Genomic DNA, 27545 nt, shown 5'->3' on the forward strand with positions numbered 1-27545 from the left:
TTCTGATTTCAGCTGGTTTATTTTCAAAACATGGTATTTGATGGCAAAGAACAGGATCTTCTGAGAGCTCTTGTGCCGCTTTGATCTCTGTGAAGGTGCTGGATTGAACAAATGCAGCCCGCAGAATTTAAAATTTGAACACTTGAATATACAGAATCATGCAGTTCAGGGAATTCTGGAGATCTCCCCCAGAGGTTTTTTGATGGAAAATTGTCTTTCATGGGACTTTTTTCTTTATTCTCATTTGAGGTGGTGTCTTTCTCTTCCAGTGCCCGAGCAAGCATGTAACTAACTTTTCTTTGATGAGCCAGAGCTTCTTCCTTATCATTCAACTGCACATGTGAAAATTAAAATTATACCAGTTAGTGGTACCTGGATGGCTCATTTAAGCATCTGAGTCTTGGTTTCAGCTTGGGTCCTGATCTCAGGGTCATGAGATCAAGCTAAGCCCACATTCAGGGTTCATCAGGGAGTCTGCTAGAGATTCTCTTTCCCTCTGCCCCTCCCCCAACTTGAGCATGTGCTCTCTAAAATAAATAAATACTTTTTTTAAGATTAAATAGAAATTCAAGATTAAATAGAAATTTAAGATTAAATAGAAATTTAAGATTAAATAGAAATATACCAGTTAATAAATCACAGACTATAGAGCTATAAGTCAGAAGAATTTTTCTCAAAATGTTCTATCTTCAGTCTGGCAAGTCAGTCAATGTAAATAATTAGGTTACTATGATTCCCAAATAATACGCTACACATTACTGAGGATTTTTTTTTAAAGGAAAGAACAGATAGCACCATTCCTTCTGCTGAAACTCTTGTAGGTCATCTGAAGAAAGGGGAAAAACATACACATGGTGTGTGTGTATATATGTGTATATATTAACATGTACTTACCTCTGCAAGAGAATGTTGAAGTTACTTATATGTGAAATTGTTTTTATATATTTATATGAGAATAAATAATTTGAACACTTCTATAGATAAGTGTATTCATATAGCATGAGTCTTTTAGTTGTATATGAAATGGAGATAATAGGACTGATTTTCAGGGTTGTAGCAATGATTAAAGGATATAATATGTGAGAAAGTTGCCTTGTACACCTTAAAAATTCCTGAATGGCATGGAATTGTATGCATACGTGCAGATAACAGAGGTGCCTGCAGTTAATTACAGGGGAGCCCCCTCTTTTCAGAGGTGAAGCTTTAAACTTGTACAGGAAGAACATGGATGGGAGAAGTGGGAAGAGCATGCAGGGAATTTAAGGAGATGAAGATCAAAACTGGAGGATGGTACCTCAGCTGGGAAAAGGGCATAAAAAGGCAAGTATAGAGTGCTAAAGAATTAAATTAAAAAAGAAAAAAAGAATTAATAGGAAGCAGAAAGATTAACTTAACCACAATCTCTAACAAAAGGAAAGCAAAGATACTAACCAACTCTGTTAGTATCTTAAAGACTTCCTGAGGGTTATTCTGGTCATCAGTCTTCTTAGAACTGTTTTCTGAAGGGAGCATCCCCAGCAGTCGCTGCCCTAAGGTCTTCTTATTTCCGTGTGATGGTAATCCTAAAATTGAACATGCAAATCCACCTGAGACATAAAAAGACACTCACTAATGTAGTTCCAGGAATAGAGGTAAGTATGAGCCAGGATAATTCATTTATAAGTCAGTCAGAAGGTGGTTCTCTTCAGGAGACCTCTAGTGAGTCAGGCACCGCAGTGTAGTGGGAGGAGAACACAGACTTCAGAGCCAGGATGGCAAACGGAGGTTGAGAGGGCCACAGTGTAAGGACCCGGAGCAATGCCCTGCCTGCTGCTCTGTCTCATTGTACAGCTGCTGCTCGGGACAGCATGCAGCCCACATTATCAGCAGCCTTCCAGAGGAGGCAGCAATCCAGTTTTGTATGTGAAATCTCCCAGTGTTAAATGTCAATCACTTACCCCTGTTATTTGAGAATACGGTGCACACCCAACAAAACATCGCTTCTATTTTAGAGCAGAAGGACCTGGACTTGAATCCTCCTTTAACCGCTTACTAAATGACCTTGGACAAGGTTTCTGAGTTTTATTTCCTTACCTCTAGAATAAGAATAATAGTACCTGTGCCTCAGGATTGCTGTGCCATTAAATAATAGAGCAGAGGGGGATGCTGGGAGAAGGGAGTGGGCAGTTAGTGTTTGATGGGTAAAATTTCTGTTGGGGAAGATGAAAAAGTCGTAGAGATGAGTGGTGGTGATGGTTACAAAACAATGTGAATGTAGTTAATATTTAAAAATGGTTAAAGTGGTAAATTTTATGTATATGTTTTATCACAATTAAAAAATAACATAGCATAGTTGTGAAAACTAGCCCAGGTACTGACATAATGTTTAAGAGTCTACATCCTGAAATGTGTACACTGATGATGTTCTTCATAGAAAGAATGCAGTTTTATAGCAGAAGGTACAAAAATTGCGGATTTATACAAAGAAAACATCAAGAATGCCTTTGGAATGCTTTGCAAATGGTCTAATGGAAAACAGAACATATAAGAGACATTTTCCTTTACACTCAATCCTGATAAACCACAGTGACTGGAGCTCACTCATGACCTCTTCCTCCAGCAACTGTGGCAAAAGGAGAAAGCCAGACAAGTTGATGTGCGCATCAGCTGTGATGAGTGGATGAATGTCTATTTGCAGTCTAAAAAAAGAAATATGCTTATAACCTATCTCAGAACTCGTCTAAGCTGCATATCAGTGACAAAAGTTGATGCCTTCTTAACGTGTTAACCACATATAAGAAAATGACCTGTGACAGTCATCCTGTACCTCTTCAGATTAGTGAAATACATGAGTAAAATCAATCAGCCTCGTCACTAAAAAAACACAAAAAGCTTCTGACACTTGCATGGACTTGTAAAGACCTTTCCGAGATGAATCAGTTATTTTAAATTCTGCTTCCAGTCTTAATGGAAAACAGATCAGGAGCTATGCCTATCAAATCATATTTTTTACGGAAAAATTCTTTTTTTTTTAAAGATTTTTTATTTATTTATTCGACAGAGATAGAGACAGCCAGCGAGAGAGGGAACACAAGCAGGGGGAGTGGGAGAGGAAGAAGCAGGCTCATAGCAGAGGAGCCTGATGTGGGGCTCGATCCCGTAACGCCAGGATCACGCCCTGAGCCGAAGGCAGACGCTTAACTGCTGTGCCACCCAGGCGCCCCTATGGAAAAATTCTTGAGATTCCTTATTAGCCAAGAAAGGCAGGAGTTCTGGAATATGAAGCAAATACATACTCAAGTGCTGCATGTATATGAATCTACCTCTTAGGGAAAACCCAGCTTTTTCTACTTACCACTACCCTTGTGGCCATCTTCCATGCACACTTGGTGGGTCTTCTATGCCAGGTGACACAATGTGGCAGGCTTTCATAAGATGAACCATGCCTTTCCCTTCCTTTTCTTTCTCCCCTAACTCTTCTCCTTACCTTCCATCAAAACAAGCAGTTAAGATCAGATTTCCAAAGGGATCTGCCTTCAGTTTATATCACAGAACACCAAGGCTGTCCTCAAATACAGTATCTTTGAAAATTTAGCAACCCAGCTCCTATCAGGGACTAATTTAGAAGAGGTGCCTGAAGATCACCTATATATTTGCTGTCCTTGGTAGATACTCTTAAGATTTTTCATCGATGCCTAAAAGCCGAAGTATATGGACTGTGTTTGCTTATTTCCCTGGCGGAATCATCTATCTTGAGCTGGACATTAAGGTCATACCTTCAGGTTTTACCAAGGGATTATTACAAATAATAGCCATATAAATATTGATTTTGCATTTATCATAAATGACTGTTAAGGACATATTAGCCAGCTCAGTGATTTCTTTTGTCTCATGTCAGAAAACTCTTTTAGAAATTAATTTCAGGACACTGTGGAATGCCTCTTTAAGAATGAATGTAGAGAAATATGTTTTCCTGTGTTGCCCTTACTTCTCCCTGATGAAAAGTCTAAATACGTAACTCTTATGATCTGCTTCTGTTTACTTTCATACTTCTTGTTTACTGCTTCTATTTTTATTATTTCTGTAAGCTTAGCACTTTTTACCATTTCAGCAAAGAGATAGGTAAAGTTTAGTTAATGAAGCTAAAATTTCACAACGCTTAACCTGTATGCTATTAGGAATATGTACTATTGAAAAAAATATTTAAAACAAAATACGTATCTATTATTAAAAGTTTCATTTTTAATATAAGATTATTACCCAAATTCATCTGAAAATGAGAGATACTGGAATTAAGATTATAGATTTTGACATATTAAAAATATTTAGAAATAGAGTCATCTCAGAATTATAATATAAAAACATTTAACCTTATAAACTTCACTGTAATCTTTCCTGACTAATAAAAGGTGTCAAATTGGAGTTTACTTGGAATTTTAAATTGAAGCACTAGGAGTTGCACTGAATAATACTGCTAAATAAAAACTGATACCATTTAGAGAAACTAACGTTTCTAAAAAATACCAGCTACTTTGATTATATTGGATTATCTACTTCAACTATAATTTTATTTGATGCCATTTTTATATATTTTGTTTTCACTAGTACAACAGTACTAAAAAATGGCAATGAACTTTGATAGGTTTGTGAACCAAACAAAACCTAAACCTTGTTTCATTTTTATGAGTATTAATATTTCCAACTTAAGATTTTTCCTCTAGCCCTCAATATGTCTTCAGAATCACACATTTCAACAAAGTTTAATTAGATACCTTTAATGTTGGGTTTCACTATTTTCATTACTACTTCCCAGGCAGTTTCCCTTTAATCATCTGGCAGTCTTACAAAGTTTTCCCATGAAACATGGTCTTGTTTAAATGAGATAGATGAGTAGTAAAAAAGAGATTCTGTTAATTTAAGGTTTTGGTGATCCTGTTACCTCATCTGCATAGGTAACATCCAGTGACCCCATTCTTCCACATAGTTACTAAATTCTGTAATAAATCACAACTGTCTTGCGATATTTCACTTATATTCTCCATTGCATTAACTGCTTAATCAACTTTGACTATAACCAAAAACAAATTATACCTGATTATTGCCATTATAATTCATATTTACCATCCTCTTTAAGGTGCTTCCAATTTATCCATTTTGTTGCTTTTTTATACATTTTATCCATTTGTGTCAATCTTAGTGTCTGGTCATTTTTCCTCATTAATTGTTGCTCAAATGCAATTCTGAATGCATCTGCCATTATGTAAGCTTCTTCTTTACTCTTCTGCAAAAGTCCCAACTAGTTTTGAAAGAAAGTTTGAGAGGTGTCAGAGGCAAAACATAACAACAATTCTTGCTTGAATGCTGAATTAGATTAGCAAACGTAGTCTCCCTGCCTGCATGGGTCTAGTGTCTGTCTAATCTACTCCATCTGCTTAAACTAATTAGTACTTGCTAATTCCCCTCTATAGTAGCTGCCCACTCTGAACTAAATTACCAAAAGTTTCCCCCGAGGTGCCTGACCATTCCTTGTTAATCCATTTCTTGGACCTCACCACATTACCCTAGACAGGCCCTGTGTGTGTCCTGCCCAAAGAGTAAGAAAGGAGGATGCCAGAGGCTGCATTTCAATTCTGCCTTGGTCCGTTCCAGGCAATATCACTGAAAATAATTACGAGTATCATCTTTTACATACCCACCATAGCTGAACCCGACTCTGATCTGTGTAATCTTATGCTTTTCTTAATGAATTGCTATGTTTAACTGTTATTTTTCCTATATCTGAAGGTTTAAAATTCCATATTTCAATAAAGGTAAAATATTTTAAAAATTATGGTCTATGTTCAGTATTTGTTATCAAAACTAACGATAATGGCAAAAGTTTGATTAAATGCTAGGCACCTGCATGGCACTGTGCTAAACATTAAATGTCTGCTTCCTCTATATCGTCGCAACAACCCAATAACTAGTTATTACTCTCTGATATATGTGTCTAAACCCACACAGCTAGAAAATAATAAAGCTAAGATTCAAACTTAGGTCTGCCTGGTACAAAGGTTTCTTCTACTGTACCTTGCTGTTTTTCTAATAAGCGTCATGTTTATCTCCCCATTTATCAGAGTTGTGGAACCTATTGATTTTAAGCATGAGTGTGTAATATAGTAATTTTTAGGGCCATTTATAGAGAAAAGAAATACAAATTTAGGAAATATTAACTACAGACTTGGGCAAACAACTGCATGTTGCCACCATATCATGCCAAGTACTATTTCTTTTTTGGAACCATGTAAATAAAATCCAGTTTATAAGTTAATTCTATCACATAAAAGAATAAGTTCCATAGCCAGCGACTACTAAAATGAAGCTAATTATTGCGGATATTTTCCTTTATTCTGTCACTAGAGAAACCAAACCAAAGCTTTAGTGTTTCGAAAATACAATACCTCCTGTTTGAGCTTAAGAAGCATTTTGCGAGCAGATGCTGCCATTTTGGCACAGGCACAGGGACTCCCTCCAGGGCCATGGCAAAGGCAAGCTCCAAGGACAGCAAGCTTTAAATCCAAAAGTATTACTCCCATTACTAAGTGTCATACTGCTTGACTGCACACAAACACATTTCTTTTTTTTTTTTTTTAAGATTTTATTTATTTATTCGACAGAGATAGAGACAGCCAGCGAGAGAGGGAACACAAGCAGGGGGAGTAGGAGAGGAAGAAGCAGGCTCATAGCAGAGGAGTCTGATGTGGGGCTCGATCCCATAACGCCCGGATCAGCCCTGAGCCGAAGGCAGACGCTTACGCTGTGCCACCCAGGCGCCCCCAAACATACACATTTCTATTCAAGCATCTAATTCAAAAAAACTGGAAAGGAAAACAAAAATAGAAGAAAGCTGAGACGATTTCAGGATCCAAGTGGAAATTACAAATGAAGAAACAATGTTATTACTTGGAACAAAACCTTAAAGGAATTCTACCTTCTTTTCCTTCTCCAAAACCTGTAAGTGGGCACCCCTGGCAGCACTTGACCTAATGAAGTAAATATTAACACCCACCGTGTGTTATTTCTTGTGACTGAGCTTGGTCCTGCTGCCCTGCATTTACTCCTACCACTTCCCACCAGGGAGGGGTGCATGCTCAGAGATGATGAATGACTTACAATATGTCAGGAGAATAATCATCCTTCCACTTCTAAAAAATACCTGTCATGTAACGTGAGGCACAGCTAACACAGCTTCTGCTAAAACTGTAAAATTAAGAAAGAAAAGGGGCAGGAGGTAGCCAGCGCATCTTCTAGTGTCCAAGAATGTAACATATGGAATGGTATGGTGCCAGTAAGGCTGAAGAACTGCCCTGAGGAAACCGATGGGCCTCTCTTACCCTCACTCTCAAACTGCTAGATACAGTGCTATTCTAGAACATGGAACAGATGGTGATGGGGAAAAGGAAAGTAGAAAATATCCCTCTTGTTCAACTTCCATACTTGCTTACCTACCTCAAGACCTGAAACCTCTGTAAAACCACTTTTATCATGGCGCACGTTTTCCAGAGCCACCATCTGCTGTTTGACATCAAGCATGGCGAGGGCCTCCAAATACTGTTGATTTAAAACTAGGAAGGGCCAAAGAAGAGAATGTTAGTTATGAAATTTAACTCTGGCCTCACCTAATCGAGTTACACCAACATCATACACTCACTTCTTATAAGCAATGCATATACATAGACATTGCCTACTACATCTGGCCGCATCCAGAAAGTCTGATAGAAGAGTAGGTATCAAGTGAGATAATTCATATGTAACACTAGATTAAATATTACTATTTTTAACGTTGAAGTATCTTAATTTTGCAACCAAAGTCTGGTCTTCATTTGCTCAAGGAAAATTTGCAGGATTTTCAAAGAACGTACAACTGCAAATTATTTGCACTTGCTGGATAGTGGATAGTAAGACAACCAGATGATGAGATCTCATATATTAACGTCAGATGTACCAGTTCTACAAACTCTTTCAGACTCATGTAGAGTTTTCACAAGAGGCTCTCAACCAAACATTTAGAACAAGAAGAGTCCTGCTATCTACCGAGCAGAAAATAGTAACTTACCCTCCTGTTGCAGGGTGAGGTGGTAGAGGGGTAGGGGATGTGGCTATAGGTAGCTTCTGTCCTGAACTAGCCTAACACAGGAGAAATCTCCCATCTGCTTGAATCACTGGTGTTGAGAAGCACCATTTTCTGTGTGTACTTCTCACCCAGGGACTCTGCCACAGTTCACCTACTAAACTCCAGAAGGTGCCCCTCTCACGCCCATGACCTGATTTAGAACTTTGTCCCCTTCAACCCACTACTTTAAAACAGTTTATGCTAAAAAGGAAGAACAACATCTCTTAAAATTTTATAAAAAATTGTTGCCATTTTAATATTCTTAAAACACCTTACTATTAAGTTTTGTCATAAGGTGGCTCATTATTTATGGGTATATGTATACATATATGTAAATTTCAAGTTTTTAATGAGTCATTGTCTTGAAAAATTAAGAATATTAATCCTAGCAACAAAGTCACAGAAGATATTTTTGAGAGAAAATAATGTTGAATAATTACACAGTTACATACTTTTCCTACTAGTGTTCCAATAAAACATATACCTACTAAGGTTCCTCAACACCAGGTGCTCTCAAATTTTGTTTTACACTGAGTATAAAAACTAAAGGATAAAGGGAGAATGGGGAGAAATACTTTATGGATATAGGGTTTTATTTTGGAGTGATGAAAATCTTTTGGAACTAGATAGTTGCACACATTGTGGGTGTTAATGAATTATTTACTTGTGAATGGTTAGGTTAATTTTGTTAATTGAATTTCACCTAAAAATTTTTTTAAATTGCAAAAACCTTAAAAGATGCAAATCTTTTATTATCCTTAAAGTATATTACTTCGAAATTATAGCACTTTGTCTATCAATATGTATGTTCTTAATGTAGGACACAATTTAAAAATGATCTTGTAACATAATATTTTTAAAGAATCGTCAAAATACCACTTTTCACTTACGTGCATTTTCCGACTTGAGCATTTTAATTTCTTCTGTTTTTACATTCAAAGTTTCTTGGAGGACTGCATTTTCACAGTTTAGCCTGGAAAAAAGTACCCTCCAAATAACTAAAACATTAACACTTCATGGTTGAATATTTTTATCCCATAATTAGAACACAAAAACCCCAATAAAATTTTTCCTACTTCAAAACAGTCTAGAACATGTATGTGACACAAAACAAAAACAATTTAAAAGAGTGTGGTAAGGTTTTGAACATACTCAATTCTTCTGCATATTTAGCTGAGAAAGGAGCAGAAGTATCTCAAATTAAAAAATAAAACATAAAATAATAAAAAGTAGGAGGGGCGCCTGGCTGGCTCAGTGGGTACAGCATGTGACTCTTGATCTCAGGGTCATGAGTTCAAGCTCCACATTGGTGTGAAGCCTACTTAAAATAAAAATTAATAGAGGTGCCTGGGTGGTTCAGTGGGTTAAGCATCCGTCTGGCTCTTGATTTCAGCTCAGGTCAGGATCCTTGGGGTTGTGAGATCAAATCCCATGTCAGGCTCCACACTGGGTATGGAGCCTGCTTAAGATTCTCTGTCTCTCTCTCCCTTTAATTCATTAATTAAAATTAAAATATAAAAGAGAATCAGGGGCACCTGGGTGGCTCAGTCATTTAAGCATCTGACTTCATTCAGGTCGTGATCTCAGGGTCCTGGGACCGAGCCCTGAGTTGGGCTCTGCACTTAGTGGGGACTCTGCTTTTCCCTCTATTCCTCCCCCTCCCCCTGCTTGTGCACACGTACACTCTCTCTCTCTCAAATAAAATCTTAAAAAAATAATAAAATATGGGGTAACTGGGTGGCTCAGTCAGTTGAGTGCCTGCCTTTGGCTCTGGTCATGATCTTAGAGTCCTGGGATTGAGCCCTGCATCGGGCTCCCTGCTCACCGGGGAGCCTGCTTCTCCCTCTCCCTCTACCCCTGCTCATCATGCTCTCTCCTGCTCTCTCTCAAATGAATAAGATTTTAAAAAATAAAAATTAAAAAAAAGTGAGAATGAGAAATATCTTGAAGGCATCCAAATATTCATTCTCCTTACTAAAGTTTTAATCATCTTAAACACCACCTATAAGCTTAGGCCACCTTCAGAAACTTGCATAAAAAGATACATAGTTTATAACTGCAAAATACTGGAAACAATCTAAGTGCCTATCTAGGAGAACGGTTGAGTACACTATGGCACATCCACACAACCAGTGGGTTCCAGGATATATTGTTAATAGAAAAACAGTTCAAAAGACTGTCTACAGTCAACTGTTCTTTGGTGTAAGGAAGAAGGAGAAATAAGAGAACAGACATATGCCCATTTGTGCAAAAGGAAATAAAGGATAAATCAGAAAACAGTGAGACTGGTTATGGGGTAGGTACACGGGGAGAATGACATTGCTGAGTATACCTCTCAGAATAGTTCTGACTTTTGGAAGCATGTCAATGTTTTATAGAGTCAAAAATAAACAAGATGAGTAGGTAAATCAACAAGGATAGTGGAAAAAACCTAAGGTAGACTATAGATAGACACAGATGAACTTAAATGAACAGTATAAGCATACTGAAAAGAAAAACAAGTTTTAATTTTTTAAAAATTATTTATTTGAAAGAGAGCAAGTAAACACAGGGGTGGGTCAGGGCAGAGGGAGAGGGAGAGAAAAACTCAAGCCGACTCCTTGGTGAGCATGGAGCCTGATGCAGGCCTTGCTCTCACAACCTTGAGATCGTGACCTGAGCCGAAACCAAGAGTCAGATGCTCAACTGACTGTGTCACCCAGGCGCCCCAAGAAACTAAACAAGTTTTGAACACAATGTATTGACTGGATCCCCTCAGGCTAGAAACAAAACTATAAACAAATACTGATCTCTAGTTTAGTGGGTTTGATTTTGCAGTGGTGTATATTAGCAATTCTAAAGCTACTTTCTGCATATTGTATGGCAGAATGAATAAGTAAACATTGGGTAAAAGGAGCCAGGTTTCTCCCTGTGGAAGTTACAGATGTGGAAAGGGGCAAGGCTAAAATTAACCCTGTGGTGGTGGTCTGCAATTGGAGACAGGGGTATGAACTCAAGAGTTTTGAACAGAGGGAAAGAGGTTTATGTATGTGTCAGTGTGTGTGTGTGTGTATTTCCAGCTCTGTCCTCAGAGAAGACCTTGTAGCAATGACTTCCAGTAGCATTGGGCACACCTAGCACTAAGATCTTGATTTCTAAACACCATTCCCCACTAAAAGGAACCAGGAATCCCTGAAGAAATGCTTAATATTTTAAGCGTAATGGCCGAGAGTATCTTGTACCAGAAAGCAAGAAAGTGCTCAAACAATAATAGGGAGGTGTCAGAAAGCCACAGGAGCCAGCTTGAAGGGGCTCCCATTGACCAAAGTTGGAAATTTTTTAAAAAGATGTATTTATTTTTCTTTTAGAGGGAGAGTGAGCGAAAGCACATGCACACCCTGGGGAGGAGGAAGGGGCAGAAGGAGAGGGAGAGAAAGAATCTCAAGCAGACTGGCCGCTGAGTGCAGAGCCTGATGCAGGACTCAATCTGACAACCCTGAGATCATGACCTAAGCCGAAACCAAGAGTCAGACGTTCAACCAACTGTACCACCCAGGTACCCCCCCCCTTTTTCTGAGGGAGAGTCTTTTTTTTTTTTTTTTAAGATTTTATTTATTTATTTGACAGAGAGAGTAGAAGCAGGGGGAGCGGCAGAGGGATAGGGAGGAGTAGACTTCACACCGAACAGAGAGCCTGGCACAAGGCTTGACCTCAGGACCCAGGGATCATGACCTAAGCCAAAGGCAGACACTTAACTGAGCCACCCAGGTGCCCTGAGGGAGAGTCTTAAGCCCACTCTGCACTGAGCACGGAGCTGGACACAGGGCTCAATCTCATGATCCTGAGATCATGACCTGAGCCAAAACTAAATGAGTCAGGTGTTTAAACCACCAGGCACTCCCCAAATTGGAAAATTTTAAGCAACAGAAGAATTTATGATAGTAATGGCTTTTAACCAGTTGAATAATGCAAGAATTCATGAATCCATTTAGGTATAAACAAATGAGGTAGAAAAAAAAATCTTTATTACAGTAAAATTCCAGCAAATAAATGCAGAAGGAGTAACAGAATTAGCAAATTACCATTTGGCAACCATCACAGTAATGACTGCTTAAGGCAGATAATCTATGGATGTAAAAACTAGTGGGTGAAAATCTGATAAATCACATAATCTCAAAACATCTCCCCACAAGATGCTTATTAATCACAAGGGGAAAAAATAGTGACTATGTTGACTTTATAGTGGAGAGTGAGGGCACACACCCCACCTTAACCAAGTCGTCAAACTACACAGGCTAGTAATGGGACAAATCAGTTTCATAGGCCTCCTGATATGATGCGCTAAGAACACAAAATTGCTTCAGTGGTAATACTGCCAAATTGCATAACCCGAATTAAATTCAGAAACATGGGACGTGGCCAATGCAGGACACTACATGACTGGCCTGTCCTCAAAAAATGTCAAGAACAAAGAAACACTGAATAACTGTTTCAGATTTTTTTTCCCCCTGCCCCTCACTTCAGCCTCCTTCCCTCCTAAGTGTTTTGGATTAAAGAGGACTAAAGTTTAGATGGGACAAGCAAACTCAATGCGTGATTCTGAACTGGCTCCCAAAACACAGGAATTTTTTTCTTCTCTTTTGCTAAAGGGATATTATTACTAGAATAATTAGCAAATCTAAATAAAAGAGTATTAGATTAATGTCTTAATTTTGATAATTTTACTATGGTTATAAAAGTCCCTTTTTATAAACACAGAGTGAAATATTTAGAGTAATGAGGCCTTATATGCAACTTAGTCTTAAATGGCTCAGATATCTATATATATTTAACTACAAAGAAAGAGACAGAATGATAAAGCAAATGTGGTGAAGGGTTCTACTTTGGAGAATCTTGGAGAAAGATATACAGGAATTATTTGTATTCTCACGAGTTTTCTGTATGTGTTCAGTTATATTAAAAGTTGGTAATCAATTAGAAGTTAAGTACTAAAGCCATCTATAACACCCGATATCAAATCAGTTCTCGATTGACTTTATGTGTTATAATTTAAAGTTACTAAATAAATTCACATTAGTAAAAATTGCCCAAAAGATTTTGTTTGAAAAACGAATGCCAGTGCTAAAATAACTTGGAAAACATGGCTCTTACACTACTTTTTATTTAAAAAAAAATTTTTTTTTAGGGATGCCTGGGTGGCTCAGTCGGTTAAGCATCTGCTTTTGGCTCAGGTCATGATACCGGGGTCCTGGGATCAAACCCCACATCGGGCTCCTTGCTCAGCAGGGAGCTTGCTTCTCCCTCTGCCTGCCACTCCCCCTGCTTGTGCTCTCTCTCTCTTTCTGACAAATAAATAAATAAAATATTCTTAAAAATTTATTTGACAGAAAGAGAGCACAAGCAGGGGGAGCGGGAGAAGGAGAAACAGGCTCTCCACTGAGCAGGAGATCAGGACCCCGGCATCATGACCTGAGCTGAAGGCAGATGCTTAACTGACAGAGCCACCCAAGCACCCTCTTACTCTGCTTTTTAAAATATAGTTTATAGGGGCTCCTGGCTGGCTTATCTGGTAGTGCATGCGACTCTTGATCTTGGGGTTGTGAGTTCAAACCCCATTGTGGGCATAAAGCCTACTTAAAAAATAAATAAATAAAATATGAAACTGGTGTAAGTGGATAAGCAGTTAAGAATTTCATAATATTCACAGCCCACAGAACGCCTAAGCTATATTTGAATTATATACACTTACGGGGCACCTGGCTGGCTCAGTTGGAAGAGCATCTGACTCTTGATCTCAGGGTCATGAGTTCAGATCCCATGTTGGGAGTAGAGATTACTCAAATAAATATTAAAAATAATAAAAATATAGATAAATTATACACACGTTAAAGATTTCCAAAGAAAAATTATAGAATAAGAATATACAAACCTGTCATATTTTTGGGTCCATGATTCCTCTATATTTTTAAATCTATTCTGATCAAACTCAATTTCCCACTGCAAGGCATTTATTTCCTATAGAAAGAAAATAGCACTTTTCATGGAAAATTACTACAAATAAATCACTTCAGGACATTGTGAATAGCTGAAATAAATTTTTAATCACTTAAAAGGAATAGGTTAAAGAGAAACTAATTATTGTTCAAAAAGAGTCTGTGACACTTGTAAACACATATAACATGCCTTCTTAGCACTCAAAAGCTTTCCCACAGCTTCCTTACTATAAGAAACAGCATCACATTTTGCTGCTCAGAACCTAGATTTCTCATTGCCCCCACCCCCCAACCATACAGACCCACAAGCCTGGGAGTTTGAGGCCAGGACACTACCACCAAGGAAGGCTACAACAGGCACAGGAACAAGACCTTCCAAAGTGATTCCTAACTACCGTTTTAGTGACGAAGAGATGGTCAGAAAGAGGCAGGCTCTGCCAGGCAAGCAGAGAAAGAAAAAGGAAAAAGAAGAAAACTAGAAAGTGTCAACTTGGCAAGTGTCAACTTTACTACCTTAAAATGAGGAAATAAAGGAAATCTTAATTCTTTGCCTGTGTAACAATATGTTTGGGATTGTTAGTTCCAAAAAGGAACTGTCTGTATTAAATAGAAGCACGACTAAAAGAGGGTGTGCACAAATGGAATATCCATCAGTATGGTGACTCTTAAAGGAAATTCTATTTGAAAGCTTAGTGGACTGAACAAGTCTACACTAAAAGTGGCAAATACCTTCTCCAAGGATCTCTTTTGTTCCATAGTTTTTTGAAGCATCATTTGGGTGTGACTTGTGGCTTTGCCAAATATTGCCTAAGAAAAAAAAGAATCATATGAGTATAAATTAAATTTCTCATTACTCCTATATGCACAAGTAAGGTTCACATTTTTTTTAAGACAACGGAAAACCAGAGAATTTCCACAGAGACTGTCTTTTATGGAGAATTTGATAGTTCACATGTCAAAAGATCTTGGTTTGACTCTCCTGGTGAATATGAGAATGAAGGAATGAACTTTCCACACAAAGACTGGTACATGAACAAATAAAGCATTCATAAGAGCCCAAAAGAGGAAACAGTGTAAGTGCCCATCAAATGGTGAACAGATAAACAAAATATGGTATATCCATACAATAGAAGATTAGGCAATAAAAAGGAAGAAAGTACTGACACATGCCACACCATGCATGAGCCTTAAAAACATGTTAATTAAAGGAATCCAGACACATATTATATCATTCCATTTACATGAAATAGAAAAGACAAATCCAAAAGACAGTAAGGAGATTAATGGTTGTCCAGGGTTGGGGATGGGAATGGGGAATGACTGCTGATGGGTTAGAGCTTCCTTTTGGGGAATATTGAGAATATTCTAAAATTAGATCGTGGTCATGGTGATGCAACTCTAATGTTAGCAAAAATAAATTATGTACTGAAAACAAGTGAAAGCCATGGCATATAAATTTTACCTCAATAAAATTGTTCTAAAAATCTGCACCTCAAAAAAAAAAAACTATATTAAGCACTGATGCTTTTGTTTTAAAAGATAAAACCATACTACCTAAGATTGGAATGTGTAAATGACCATAGTTTAAAAATAACTTCTTACCATGCTCTGAAGAATTTTCAGTGCTTCCTCTTTACCTTCAAGTTGTCTTTGAGATGCCTCCAGTTCAGTTTTTAAAATTTCTACCTCCTGAGGGGAGAAGTAACATTAGTCTACATATCTGTAAGATATGCAGCCCCCAAAATGATCAGCTTCCTAAGTGGCCCAGGCAGCCTTTAGATTGAAACTCTGTCAGGTACCCATTGTAACTAAAAGCCCAGATCTTTTGCTTTTACCCTTCTAGACCACACAGCTAGTAATCTGAAAATAATCTTTAGAGCACCTAAAATAAGCACGTGATCATCCACAGAGCTACAGCAGCTATCATCAGTGGAATTATGTCCTTCCCACCAAGTAAAGATATGTCCAAATCCTAACTCCTGGTAGTAAGAATGTGACCTTACTTGGAGACAGGGTCTTTGCAGATAATAATCAGATTAAGATGATGTCATACTGAATTAGGGTAGGCCTCAATCCAATGACCGCTGTCCTAAGACAAGGGAAATGTGGGCACAGACACAAAGGGGAGAAGGCCATGTGACAACAGAGGCAGAGACTGGAGTGATGCTGCTTTAAGCCAAGGAAAGCCAAGACTGTCAGGGGCAAACTCCAGAAGCTAGGAAGAGGCAAAGAAGGATTCTCCTTGACCTTCCAGGGGGAACATGGCCAACTGACATCTTGATTTCAGATTTCTAGCCTCCAGAACTGGGAGAGAATAAATCTCTATAGTTTTAAGCCACCTGTTAGTGGTGCTTGGCAACAGCAGCCCTAGAAACGAATGCGGTAGCTTGGTGGCTTTTACCAAAAGAGTTAGAAATACACATTATGATGGGCTTCCTGTTTCCTAAAAGGTAGGGACCCTGCATGGATACTCCTACTCCCAGCAGGCTGGACTCAGAGCACCTGGGAAACCTGCTGGTCTTCTGACTTCAAAGATGTTAAATTAAGTCAGTTTATTTCAAGCCACACACAGGGAAGACAGATGGAGGGAAGTTTGTAAGTCTTTTCTTCAGGAGCAGATCAGAGAAGTTGTGAAAGATTCTGGGTGAAAGGCGAGCTGGAGGGCGTGTTTGCATAAATAGCTTTCTTGAGAGATGAGAAAGATAAGAAACAGAGGAGGCCAGTTGAAAGTTATGCGCTTTACACTGTGGCTCACTGAGAGTATCTGGAAAGCCAGTATTGCCTTCCACACAATTTTAGTATTACTTAAAATACCAGTGGGCTGTGTTCACATGAGAATTTTTATATTAGCCAGAGTACTTACCTCTAAAGTATCATGAAGACGCTGCTTTAATTCTACATTTGACAATTCTGAATTAGAATCTATTAGGGAACAAAAACCAAAATAAATATGTTTTTTTTTAACTAGTTGAATTTAGGACATCTATTTACAAAATATCAAATACAATTTTTTGTCAAGAGGAAAGAACTGTAATAAACCAAAAAATGATAAAAATAAGTAGCTTAAAACATTGCACAAATGAAAAGACACATACTTTTGAATAAAAAATACTCTTTACAAAAGGACTCTAATAAAACTGTTGTTAATGAATTGGTTAATTACTACATGCAAAACAGTATTTAAAAACATGAATGTGGGTGAGTGAAATAAATTTTGGTGTTTGGCTTAAGTTTGATCAATATAGTATATGAATACCTAAGAAATAACCTGAATTTAATTTCTTTCCAAGGAGAATGACTAGAAGTCTCCTGTAACTTCAATTATTCTCTCCTTAATGTGATCATTTGAGACATTAAACTGAGCTTCCCAGGAGCTTCATTTTCATTGTGGTCTCACTGGCAATAGAAAAACACGAAAGTGGTAAATCACAAGCAAGAAGATTAAGAAGAAGTAAAAGGAAGAAAAGAGTTTTTAGAAAGAGTATTTTGAGGGACATTAAAAAACTTCTCAAAGCAATTTTTTCATTGCTGTTCTGAACTTTCAGTATGACAGTATCCAAGGCAAAAACTCAATCTTGTTTTTACTCTGATGGCATAAGGCTCCAAGGAGAGACAAGTGACATTGGGTTGGCAATGACAAGTTCTGTTGTAGTAATACTTGTGGTAGGCAGAATAATGGCCCTAAAGATGATCACATCTTAATCCCCAGAACCTGTGAATATATGGCAAAAGGGACTCTGTTGGTGTGATGAAATTAAGGACTAGGAGATTATCCTAGATTATCCAGGTGACCTCATTGTACTCACAAAGGGTCCTTATAAATGAAAGAGGGAGGCAGGAAAGTCAGAGTCAGGGTGAAACAGCATGAGAAAGACTTGACCAGCCATTGCTGGCTTTGAAGATGGAGGAAGGTGGCCATAGCCAAGGAATGCAGGTGGGCTCTAGAGGCTGGAAAAGGCACAGGAATGGATTCTCCTAGGGTCTCCAAAGGAACGCAGCCCTGCCGACACCTTGATTTTAGCCCAGTAAAACCTGTTTTGGATTTCTGACCTGCAGAACTGTAAGATAATAAATTTGTGTTATCTTAAGGTATTAAATTTGTGGTAATTTGGAAATTATCTATTAGTGACAAAAAACCAAGACAATATCCTTATGTAGGATCAGGCTAACTTGAGATGAAAGTCCATAACCCAACAAGACAGGAGCTCATACTTTTACTGTTACATCTGGTTTATATCTCAGTGGTTTCCTCGTGTTCTTATAAAGGCGTTTTAGCATCATGTGCGGTTTTCAACATCTTGCTTTCAAAACAGAACCCAACCTCTATGCATGATAAGGAACTGAAAGAAAAATATATAAATAATCCCATCCTAATTTCAAGAAGGATTTTGAAAGATGGGGGGATAAGATCCTCATCTGCACCATGTTTTTTGTAAATCTAAAAACCATGTTTCTTAAATTATTCTCATGTTGTTCTAATTTGTGTTTGTTCCACGTGGGTGGGGAAGTTTTACCACTTGGATTATAAAAGATTCAGCCAGACAACAGCTGTGCCACCAAGTAGGCATGGAGTCACCCCTGGGTTCCCAACCATTTTGGAGTTGTAACATTCTATCACAACATGATTCTGAATTTTATTCTTTCCTTAATATATGGCATAATTTATGTTTTTGTTCTGATAAATTAAGATGAATTTTTTGAGGGGCACCTGGCTGGCTCAGTCGGTGGAGCATGCAACTGTTGATCTCCAGGTTGTGCTACCCACATCGGGTGAATTTTTAGGGGGAGGATTTCATGACATTCCTAGAGTAACCGGAAGCATACATGTTTTGTGTGGAACACACCTTCCCCAGATAAGTACCAGGATTGGACATCGTTTCATTCTGGTGCTCAAAAGCCACCTCCTTAGATGGGTACCCCGACCCTTGCCCAAAAGAGCATGCTCCAATCCCTCCAAATACTCACTGTCGCTGCACTTACTACTGCCTGATGTTACACAGCTGTTGGCTGGTCGATTAATTTTTTCTCTCCTCTACTAGAATGTGAACTGCATGACACGGAGACTATTTTGTTCACAGTGTTCCCCGAGCCTAGAACAGCCCCTGGCACCTAGTAGGTACCCAATAAATACTTGAATTAAAAAAAAAAAAGATGAAGCATACTGCTAAGTCACACACACACAAAAGCGAGATAGGTAATCACTCATATCACTAACATATCTGCATTAATGCAGAATAACTACTACATTCCACCATTTGTACAATACCTGGAAATAGAAACACGGGTTACTTTTGTCCTATCACCAATCCCTAGAGCTGAATAAAGATGAATTTCCAAAATCGATTCTTGTGACCTGTTGTCTGGTGTTGGAAGAGTGAAAACATTGATGAAATTCATAGGAGAGAAGGAGAGAGCCCTCGGCATTCTTACCACAGCTACTTTGTCGTCCATAGTGGGAAGTTCTGGACTCTTCAGGGTATGTATCTTGCAAGCTCTTATGCCTGGAGTACTGACAAATGGCAGCACTTCTTTCTTCCCCCTTTCCTGGAAATGGGGGAGGGCTAAAGTTCTTGCCATCAGATCTTTTCCTCGACGTCGATAGGTGTGAAACTTGTACTTCATAAATACCGCCGGGCCTTCTTCCGAGGCCATACCCTAAGTCGCCTTCTGCCATGTCATCGTCCTCCGTTTCCCAGGTCTGCACCTCTGCCTCACTCGGCGGCCTCACCACCCTGCTCATCAGCCAGATGCTTATATAACATAAGGAAAAACAGGTTATCTGTGATTAAGAAAAACAGGAGTTTAAAAACCATCAGTATAATAAAGTTGGGTTTTGTGGGGAGAAAAGTTTCTTTCTCTATTATACAGGCGCGACTATGCTAGCAAGGCATCCGCACACAAACAGCCCTTGCAATCCAATTCAAGTTATTTAGCATTTAAGGACTTTTTAGGTAGGAAAAGATCCAACCTCATTTCAAAGATTGCAGTGAATCGTAAGGAAGCAGGAAAACCTTTTTACTGAATCTAATAATCTCCTCATGAGGATAAAGCAGATCAGCTTTTTCTAGGGAAAAGAGAAGAAAGGGTATGGTTTTCACAAGCTGAGGAGCTATACAGAATTCAGGAAGTCTCTGAAAACCGTGACTCGCAGTCACCGCGGAGACCACCCCGCATCATGGCCCTTCATGCACTTCGGGGGCTCGGCGCTCTTACAGCCTGTCCTCCAGCTCTACTTGGTTCATCTTCTGTTTCTACGGAGACACAGTTCGCCTGGGATGCTCTTCCCCAGACAGTTGCTTAACTGGTTCTTCACCTCCTTTGGGTCTTTCCTTCAGTGGCACCTCCGTGACTGACACCGGGTCTAAAATTATTGCCAACTCCTCCTCCTCCCACTTCCCTGCTTTATTTTTGCCCCTTAGCACTTAGGACCTTCTAACATACCCCTCCCGATTTTACTGATTTTCCAGTCACGCCCCTGAAAGGCGGAGGGCAGTACAAAAGTGGGAGCCTAGGAAAGTAGGAGTCGGCTCTGACTTGCCTGTGATGCCTCTCACAAGTAGGGCAACCTGAAACTTTCCCTCTGCTGGAGCCCAGACCTGCTCCCAATGGCCCTAAGTGGAAAGTCAGCTCTGTAAGAATAGAGAAGTCCGTCTGCTCGGATCATCGCTGCATTCCCAAGGCCTAAGACAGTATCTGGGTCATCACCGGTGCCCAAGAAATACTTCTTAAATAAGTGCATGAAGGAAGGAATGAACAAACAAATTGAAATACTCGCTTGTCCGGCAGAAAAACAGTCACCTCAGCAAGGCTCCACCCTGCATACTGAGGAGCTACGTGCCTGCCCTTCTTCCCAGAAGAAAGCATTCCAGATAGAAACGCCTGACAGTGCCCATCGCTGAGCCCTCCCCGTGGGGAGACCATTGAGCACAGCAGGCACCTACCTGGTGGCTGGAGAGCACCTTAACTGCTCGGCCTTGTTCCCCTTGCACACAGTACAGCAGAGAAGGACTTGCACCACTACGCATTTCAAAACCACTGTCGGGATGTAGTTGTGTAGAAACATCTCATCCTTTTCTCAAGACTCAGTTAAAAAAAAATAAATACATCTGACATCTTTTCTAAATATCCCGTTTAAATAATGGCTTACCAGGACTTTAAAAAATAATTAAATCTAAGTCTTGCATTTCTTAGTGAGATGTTTCTCTTATTCTTTCACTACTAAAACCACACATGGGGCGCCTGAGTGGCTCAGTCGGTTAAGCGTCTGCCTTGTGATCATGGTCCCGGGGTCCTGGGACTGAGCCCCGCATTGGGCTCCCTGCTTAGTGGGGAGTCTGCTTCTCCCTCTCTCTCTCTGTGTTCTCTCTCAAATAAATAAAATCTTTAAAAAAGAAAAAAAAAAAGAAACCCACACATAGATGCCAGATAAATCTGATCATGTTTGAAGGGGTTTCTGTTGTTTTTAGGGTCAAAGTACTATATATATATTTTTTTTAAGATTTTATTTATTTGAGAGACAGAGAGTGAGCTCACAAGCAGGGGGAGCAGCAGGCAGAGGGAAAAGCAGACTCCCCAACGAGCAGGGAGCCCGACCCAGGACCCCAAGATCATGACCTGAGCCAAAGGCAGACGCCTAGGGGACTGAGCCACCCAGGCACCCCAGTACCATATATTTTCAATATTTGAAAGCAAAGGCCCTTAAAGATTTGAAAAGATAACATAATAAAAGAAGGTACATGGATGGAAAGATGCTCAACATCATTAGTTGTCAGGGAATTGTAGATTTAAACTACAGTGAGATTCTGTTACATACCACTGTCAATTCTCAGTGTTGCTGCACGTGTAGACATACGCAGTGTTGGTAGGGGTATGAAATGGTACAAACACTGTGGAAAAGTTTGACAGTTTCTTTTAAGCAGATGACCAGCAATTGCATTTTTGATATTTACCCAAGGGAAATGAAAGCATACATTCATACAAAGATGTGTGCATGAATGGTCTTAGCATTTACTCAGATTGGCCCCAAACTGGAAACAACCCAAATGTCCATCAGCAGAAAAACAAACTGTGGTAAGTCCATACGACAGAATATATTCAGCAATAAATATAATGTATTTCTAATATATGTAACAATGTGGATGAATCTCAGAGACATTAGGCAAACAGAGGAAGCACATACTATGTGAAATCCTGGCCAAACTAATACACGTGACAGACAAGCGATCTGGTTGCCTAGGGTGAAGGCTGCCTTCAGAGAGCATGAAGGAACTGTCTGGTGGGGACAGAAAAGTCTTCTATCTTGACTAGAGTGATGGTTTATCAAAACTCATCATCCTTACAATGGTGCATTTTATTGTATGTAAATTATATCTTAATGATGTCCAAAAAAATTTTTTTAACAAACAAAAAAGGGACCTTTAACTGGATTAGGAGACAAGAGGAGAAATGTGTTAATCAGCTGTGCCCTCCTACATAAGCATATTATTAAACTAGAAGCTTTAAATCAGCACCAGTTCTTTTTCAATGATGTAGTTGCTTATCTTCTGTGGGCTAGGCACTATTTAAGTGTTTACTTAGATTAGTCTATTTAATCCTCACTTTGCAAGACAATACTTTTATTGTTTAAGACTAGACAATTGGACTTAATTAAGCACAGAGAGGTTAAGTAACATAGCTAAGGAGATAGAACGGGATTCTGAAATCTGATCCCTAAAGTCAGAGACACTCTGACACTCTAAGCCACAGCTTTCTGTCATTTGAAGAATGAGAATGAAATTAACATCAGAATAAACCATGTGCCTGTTATTTATAACATCAAACAGAACTGAAAGTAAGTCATTTTTTACCCAAATTTTTACAAAATCATCTTGGCTCCTTTACAAGTTGATTTCCGAAATAAGTAAATTTGTCTATTTTTACTTGTCAAGATAGACAGGAAATTATTTACTGAATCAAATAATCCCTAAGAAGCTCTTTTACCTTTACCACAAATTCCTGCCTATAAATGCAGTTTCACACCTCTGTTGAGGGTGTGATCAGGACTAGGCAGCCAGCAGTGGAGAAAATGAAATTGGTCAACACAAAGGAAAAAAGTAGCAAGAGGAAAGAGCAATCGCGGGATTAGCTAAGAATTTTTTTTTAAAGATTTTTTTATTCATTTATTTGACAGAGATAGAGACAGCCAGCGAGAGAGGGAACACAAGCAGGGGGAGTGGGAGAGGAAGAAGCAGGCTCATAGCAGAGGAGCCTGATGTGGGGCTCAATCCCATAACGCCGGGATCACGCCCTGAGCCGAAGGCAGACGCTTAACCGCTGTGCAACCCAGGCGCCCCAAGAATATTTTTTTAATGTGCGACATAAATGCAGGTATCATGGTTCTGTCTTTCCGGTGTTCACAGCTGAACATAATGAACTTTCCCATGATCCAGTACTCTACCGTTTTTAAAAATGCAACTTTGGGAACTGCTGGTTGTGTACTGTCCCACTTCTTATATACTAATATTCATGTGTAATACAGTCAAACTAAACGACTTTTAGAACACATGCCTTCTAAGAAAGGGAAAATGTTTGAAGTTACTAATGTTCCAGTCAGCCAGTTTTAAATGTATTCAGTGTTGAAAACCAGGGAGGCAGCAGGATGTGTGACAGAGAAGGCCCTGACTCAGGTCTGAGTTCAAATTTCACTCCACCACTTGCTGCTCTGTGATCTTGGGCAAGTTCTTTAACTTCTCGGAGCGTGTTTTCCCATCTCCAAAATGGGTTTAAGCATTACTACTTTATAGGGTTATTTTGGGTACCATCTATGTATTTGAAATCAATGTTTATTGAATTACAATTTGAGTATCAGTTTCTTTGTTAAATGGAAGGATTGGATAAGATGATTTTTTTATTTTGTTTTGTTGTTTATTTCCCTAAGATTATTTATTTGACACAGAGAGAGAGACAGCGAAAGAGGGAACACAAGCAGGGGGAGTGGGAGAGGGAGAAGCAGGCTTCCCGCTGAGCAGGGAGCCTGATGTGGGGCTCGATCCCAGGACCACGGGACCATGACCTGAGCTGAAGGCAGAAACTTAATTTTTTAAGTTTAACCCAGGCACTCCAGATTTTTTGGTTCTTTAAGGCTCTAAAATTCTGGTTCTATATCAACGTTTCCCAAAGTGTGCCCCGTGGAACACTAGTTCTATGGACCATTATGTATTACTGGGAATAAAAGGGTTCTTCCCTTCTTTATTTTTCTATGCTAGTACAAGCTATACATGACTTCCCCCAAATTACACAGGTAGTAGCAGAACCAGAACTAGAAGCCATATCTCTGGCTCCTGGCCCAGTGTTCTGGTCACTTGAGAAAGGCCATAGGATGAACAGATCACAATGAGCAATCTTCTTACCTCTGCATAAAGCAACTCTCTGAAAAGTGACCACTGATTTCCTAGTTGCTAAATCCAAGATCTGTCTTGCTCCTCAGCCTCTTCCACCTGTGCAGAAGCTGTGACACTACTGCTTTGCCACACGCAAGCCCCCAGTTGACCTTAGCCCCTCAAGCCCACAGGAATGACTGACTGCCTCACGTCTGCCTGCTCAGGCTCCTTTTCCTCTTTCCGTCCCTGCTGCGTACAGTTGGCTTCCACTGTTAAACACAATTACATACACATTTCCAGCTGGATATCCTGCCAGCAATTCAGACACAGCTGTTTAAAAAAGAAATCAGGGGCGCCTGGGTGGCACAGCGGTTAAGTGTCTGCCATCGGCTCAGGGCGTGATCCTGGCGTTATGGGATCGAGCCCCACATCAGGCTCCTCTGCTATGAGCCTGCTTCTTCCTCTCCCACTCCCCCTGCTTGTGTTCCCTCTCTCGCTGGCTGTCTCTCTCTCTGTTGAATAAATAAATAAAATCTTTAAAAAAAAAAAAAAAGAAATCAATGCCCTCCCGCCCTACCCTAGATCTCATCCTGAGTCCTCTATTTCTGCATATGTATCATTCATGCTCCAAAACTTTGGAAGTTCTCTTTTCCTTGATCCCTTCAGTTACCAGGTCCTCTAGGCCCATAAAATCTCCCCAAACCATATCCTTCTTTGAATATTAACTTTGCAGCCCTGGCTGAATTTATTATCTCTCCTGAGCTAAACCACTAGTTCCCTAGTTGTTCTAGTCCAAGCCATCCTATACACTGCTGCTCCAAGCAGAGATCTAGTGATGACCCTCTCTTACCCTAAGATGTTCTATGGCTCCCAAGGCATGTATAATTAAAGGAAGTGTCACCCTGTTATCTACAATGAGACTCCAGTTTTTACTTCCCATTTCAGCTGTCACTGCTTCCTGGACAGGCTCTGTGCTTGCATTAAGAAGGGCTGCACCTGCACCCAGGCCGCCTCTGTGCAGTCACCTTCAAGCCTCTGCTGCTGCTCTTCTCCAGCCCAGGAATGCTCTCTTCTCTCAAGTCCCCATCAACTCGTGATAGCCACTCCCTCCAGTAGCCCTCCTGACAATCCTGAGTCAGACGGGATTTCTCCTACCTCTGAGCTTCCTAGCTCTGTACTGTACCTTTTTATTTTATTTATTTAAGATTTATTTAGAGAGTGAGCGACTGGGAGGAGGGGCAGAGGGAGAGAATCTTCAATCAGACTTCCGCTGAGTGTGGAGCCCAATGCAGGGCTCTATCTCATGATCCATGAGATCATGACCTGAACAGAAACCAAGAGTCCGATGCTTAGCCAACTGAGCCACCAGGCACCCAATTTAAAAAAAAAAAATTTTTTTTTTAAGTTTTTATTTAAGTAAACTCTGTACCCAACCTGGGGTTTGAACTCACGACCCCAAGATGCAGAGTCTCATGTTCTTCTGACTGAGCAAGCCAGGCATCGCTGTACCTTTTTAAAAATAGTCCTTCCTGACATTTTTACTGCACATGCCCCTTCTGCAAGTAGTATCCAAAGATATGTGATAGAACTGAAAGAAAAAAAGACACCTGCCCAGAAAACTTGGACTAGAAGCATCCACACCCACTAGCCTGACAACTCTTGCGGTAGCAAACAGGTTGGTCAAACAGACACCTAATTCCTGTCATGCTCGGCGAAGAGGAACTAACGTGGGCCCTCCCTGATGAACAGTGGCCTGCTACACCACGCTCTGGCATTTTGTTTTTCAACTTTTTGTGAAAATAATTTTAGGTTTACATTACGTTGCAAAGATCGCGCACAGAGTTCCCGTATACACTTTGCTGAGACTCCTCTGTTAATTTAGGGTACATTTATCAAAAATAAGTTAATATTGATACATGCCATTAACTAAATCACAAACTTTATTAGGATTTCCCCAGTTTTTCTACCGATGTCCTTTTTCTGTTGCAGGACACTACACTGCATTTAATGCGCCGTAGTTTTAAGGCTCAAAACTAAAAGGAAAATAACGGGGGAGAGAGGAAGCAGAAACAGAATCTTTCACATCTATTCCTCATTATTTCAACATGAGAAGGCCATTAAACTAGCATTTAGGGGGAAAGCAGCCGGTGTGCCAGCCTGTCCACAAGCTGCCGAGTTTCCACGAATCCGCGCAGCCCCGGCCCGGGTCCTCCCCACTGGCCGTTCCCACCAGCCGGGACCGGCCCCGCACCCCCGGCGGCGTCTGTCGCGGGGACCGGATCCCAGACTCCGACCCGGCGCTCAGGACCCCCACCGCCCTCGCGCCCCACCCAGCGCGCTCACCTGGCGCCGAGCCTCCGCACCGCGCGCGCCGCCGCCCTCCTGCCACGTGACCGTGCGCGCCGCCCGGACCGGAAGGAGGGGAGAGGCCGCCCTGGCCCCCGGCGCCGACGGGGCGCCTCTGCGGCGGGGCCGAGCCCGCCCGCCAGCTCTGTCCAGCTGTAGAGCCCACGATTTGTCTACTACGAGTGACCGAATTAGACATGGTAGCGCGAGGCTTAGAACAAGGCCGTGTATGCATCAGTAAAGGTAAAAATGAGATGGTTGAAGCATGAAGTGTCTAGGGGTCCCGTGAGGGGAAGCTGGATCCGAGATGCAAGTCCGTGGTGCCGGTGGAGCGGGAAAGCAGGCTTTCCGTGCTAAGAAATGAGGAGGGCTTTGCAGGCGAGACGATCTGCCGGGGCAAAGGCGTGGGAAGGAGCAGGAGGGGGCAGAGCGCTGCTGCTGGGAATTATTGCCGTGGATTTCCGGAGACGGGCCCTAGCTCCCTGCGGCCCCACCAGGACGTGCCAAGTCAGTAGCGTCATTACCTGGGTGAAATAGTTTTGATAGTATTTCCTAATATCCGACGTCCTTGAAGTAACTGAAGGGACTTCATGGTGGTCCAGCAACTTGGCGGGATCTGAAGATTACTCTGGATTAGAAACAAGCTAATGAACCCTTTCTTCACAGTAACAGACTTCTTTTATTCTTCCTCTTTTCCAGATCCAGCCCACATTTCCCTTAACCACCCAGTTCCCCAAG

General features: G+C 40.3%; 2 protein-coding genes across 7 annotated transcripts in view; one reads left to right on the forward strand and one right to left on the reverse strand.

The window, feature by feature from the left end:
* CDK7 (cyclin dependent kinase 7) overlaps positions 1 to 19511 on the forward strand; it is a 51351-nt gene extending 31840 nt beyond the window's left edge. The window contains exon 11 of one of the 5 annotated variants that reach the window (XM_034656325.1): positions 19417 to 19511. In XM_034656325.1, coding sequence (XP_034512216.1) covers positions 19417 to 19481 — 65 coding nt within the window. In that variant the 3' untranslated portion in view covers positions 19482 to 19511. The other 4 variants (XM_034656323.1, XM_019796034.2, XM_011220585.3 and 1 more) reach the window with 4 other exon arrangements.
* Positions 1 to 26939, reverse strand: CCDC125 (coiled-coil domain containing 125). Of its 2 annotated transcripts, none has more exons than XM_034656322.1 (12): positions 26805 to 26939; positions 19534 to 19853; positions 16967 to 17025; positions 15706 to 15792; positions 14833 to 14910; positions 14040 to 14125; positions 9022 to 9104; positions 7468 to 7583; positions 6420 to 6527; positions 5101 to 5275; positions 1432 to 1562; positions 1 to 332 (listed from the first exon to the last, which is right to left on the reverse strand). In XM_034656322.1, the coding sequence occupies exons 2-12, from the start codon at positions 19841 to 19843 to the stop codon at positions 24 to 26; spliced, it is 1542 nt and encodes a 513-aa protein (XP_034512213.1). In that variant the 5' UTR covers positions 19844 to 19853; positions 26805 to 26939; the 3' UTR covers positions 1 to 23. The 2 variants fall into 2 exon arrangements, with proteins under 2 accessions (XP_034512213.1, XP_034512212.1); XM_034656321.1 differs by having other exon boundaries at positions 19534 to 19882; positions 26805 to 26935.
* Positions 26940 to 27545: the final 606 nt, after the last annotated feature.

Source organism: Ailuropoda melanoleuca, chromosome 3, assembly GCF_002007445.2.
Source record: "Ailuropoda melanoleuca isolate Jingjing chromosome 3, ASM200744v2, whole genome shotgun sequence".
In the NCBI taxonomy this organism is placed as follows: domain Eukaryota; kingdom Metazoa; phylum Chordata; class Mammalia; order Carnivora; family Ursidae; genus Ailuropoda; species Ailuropoda melanoleuca.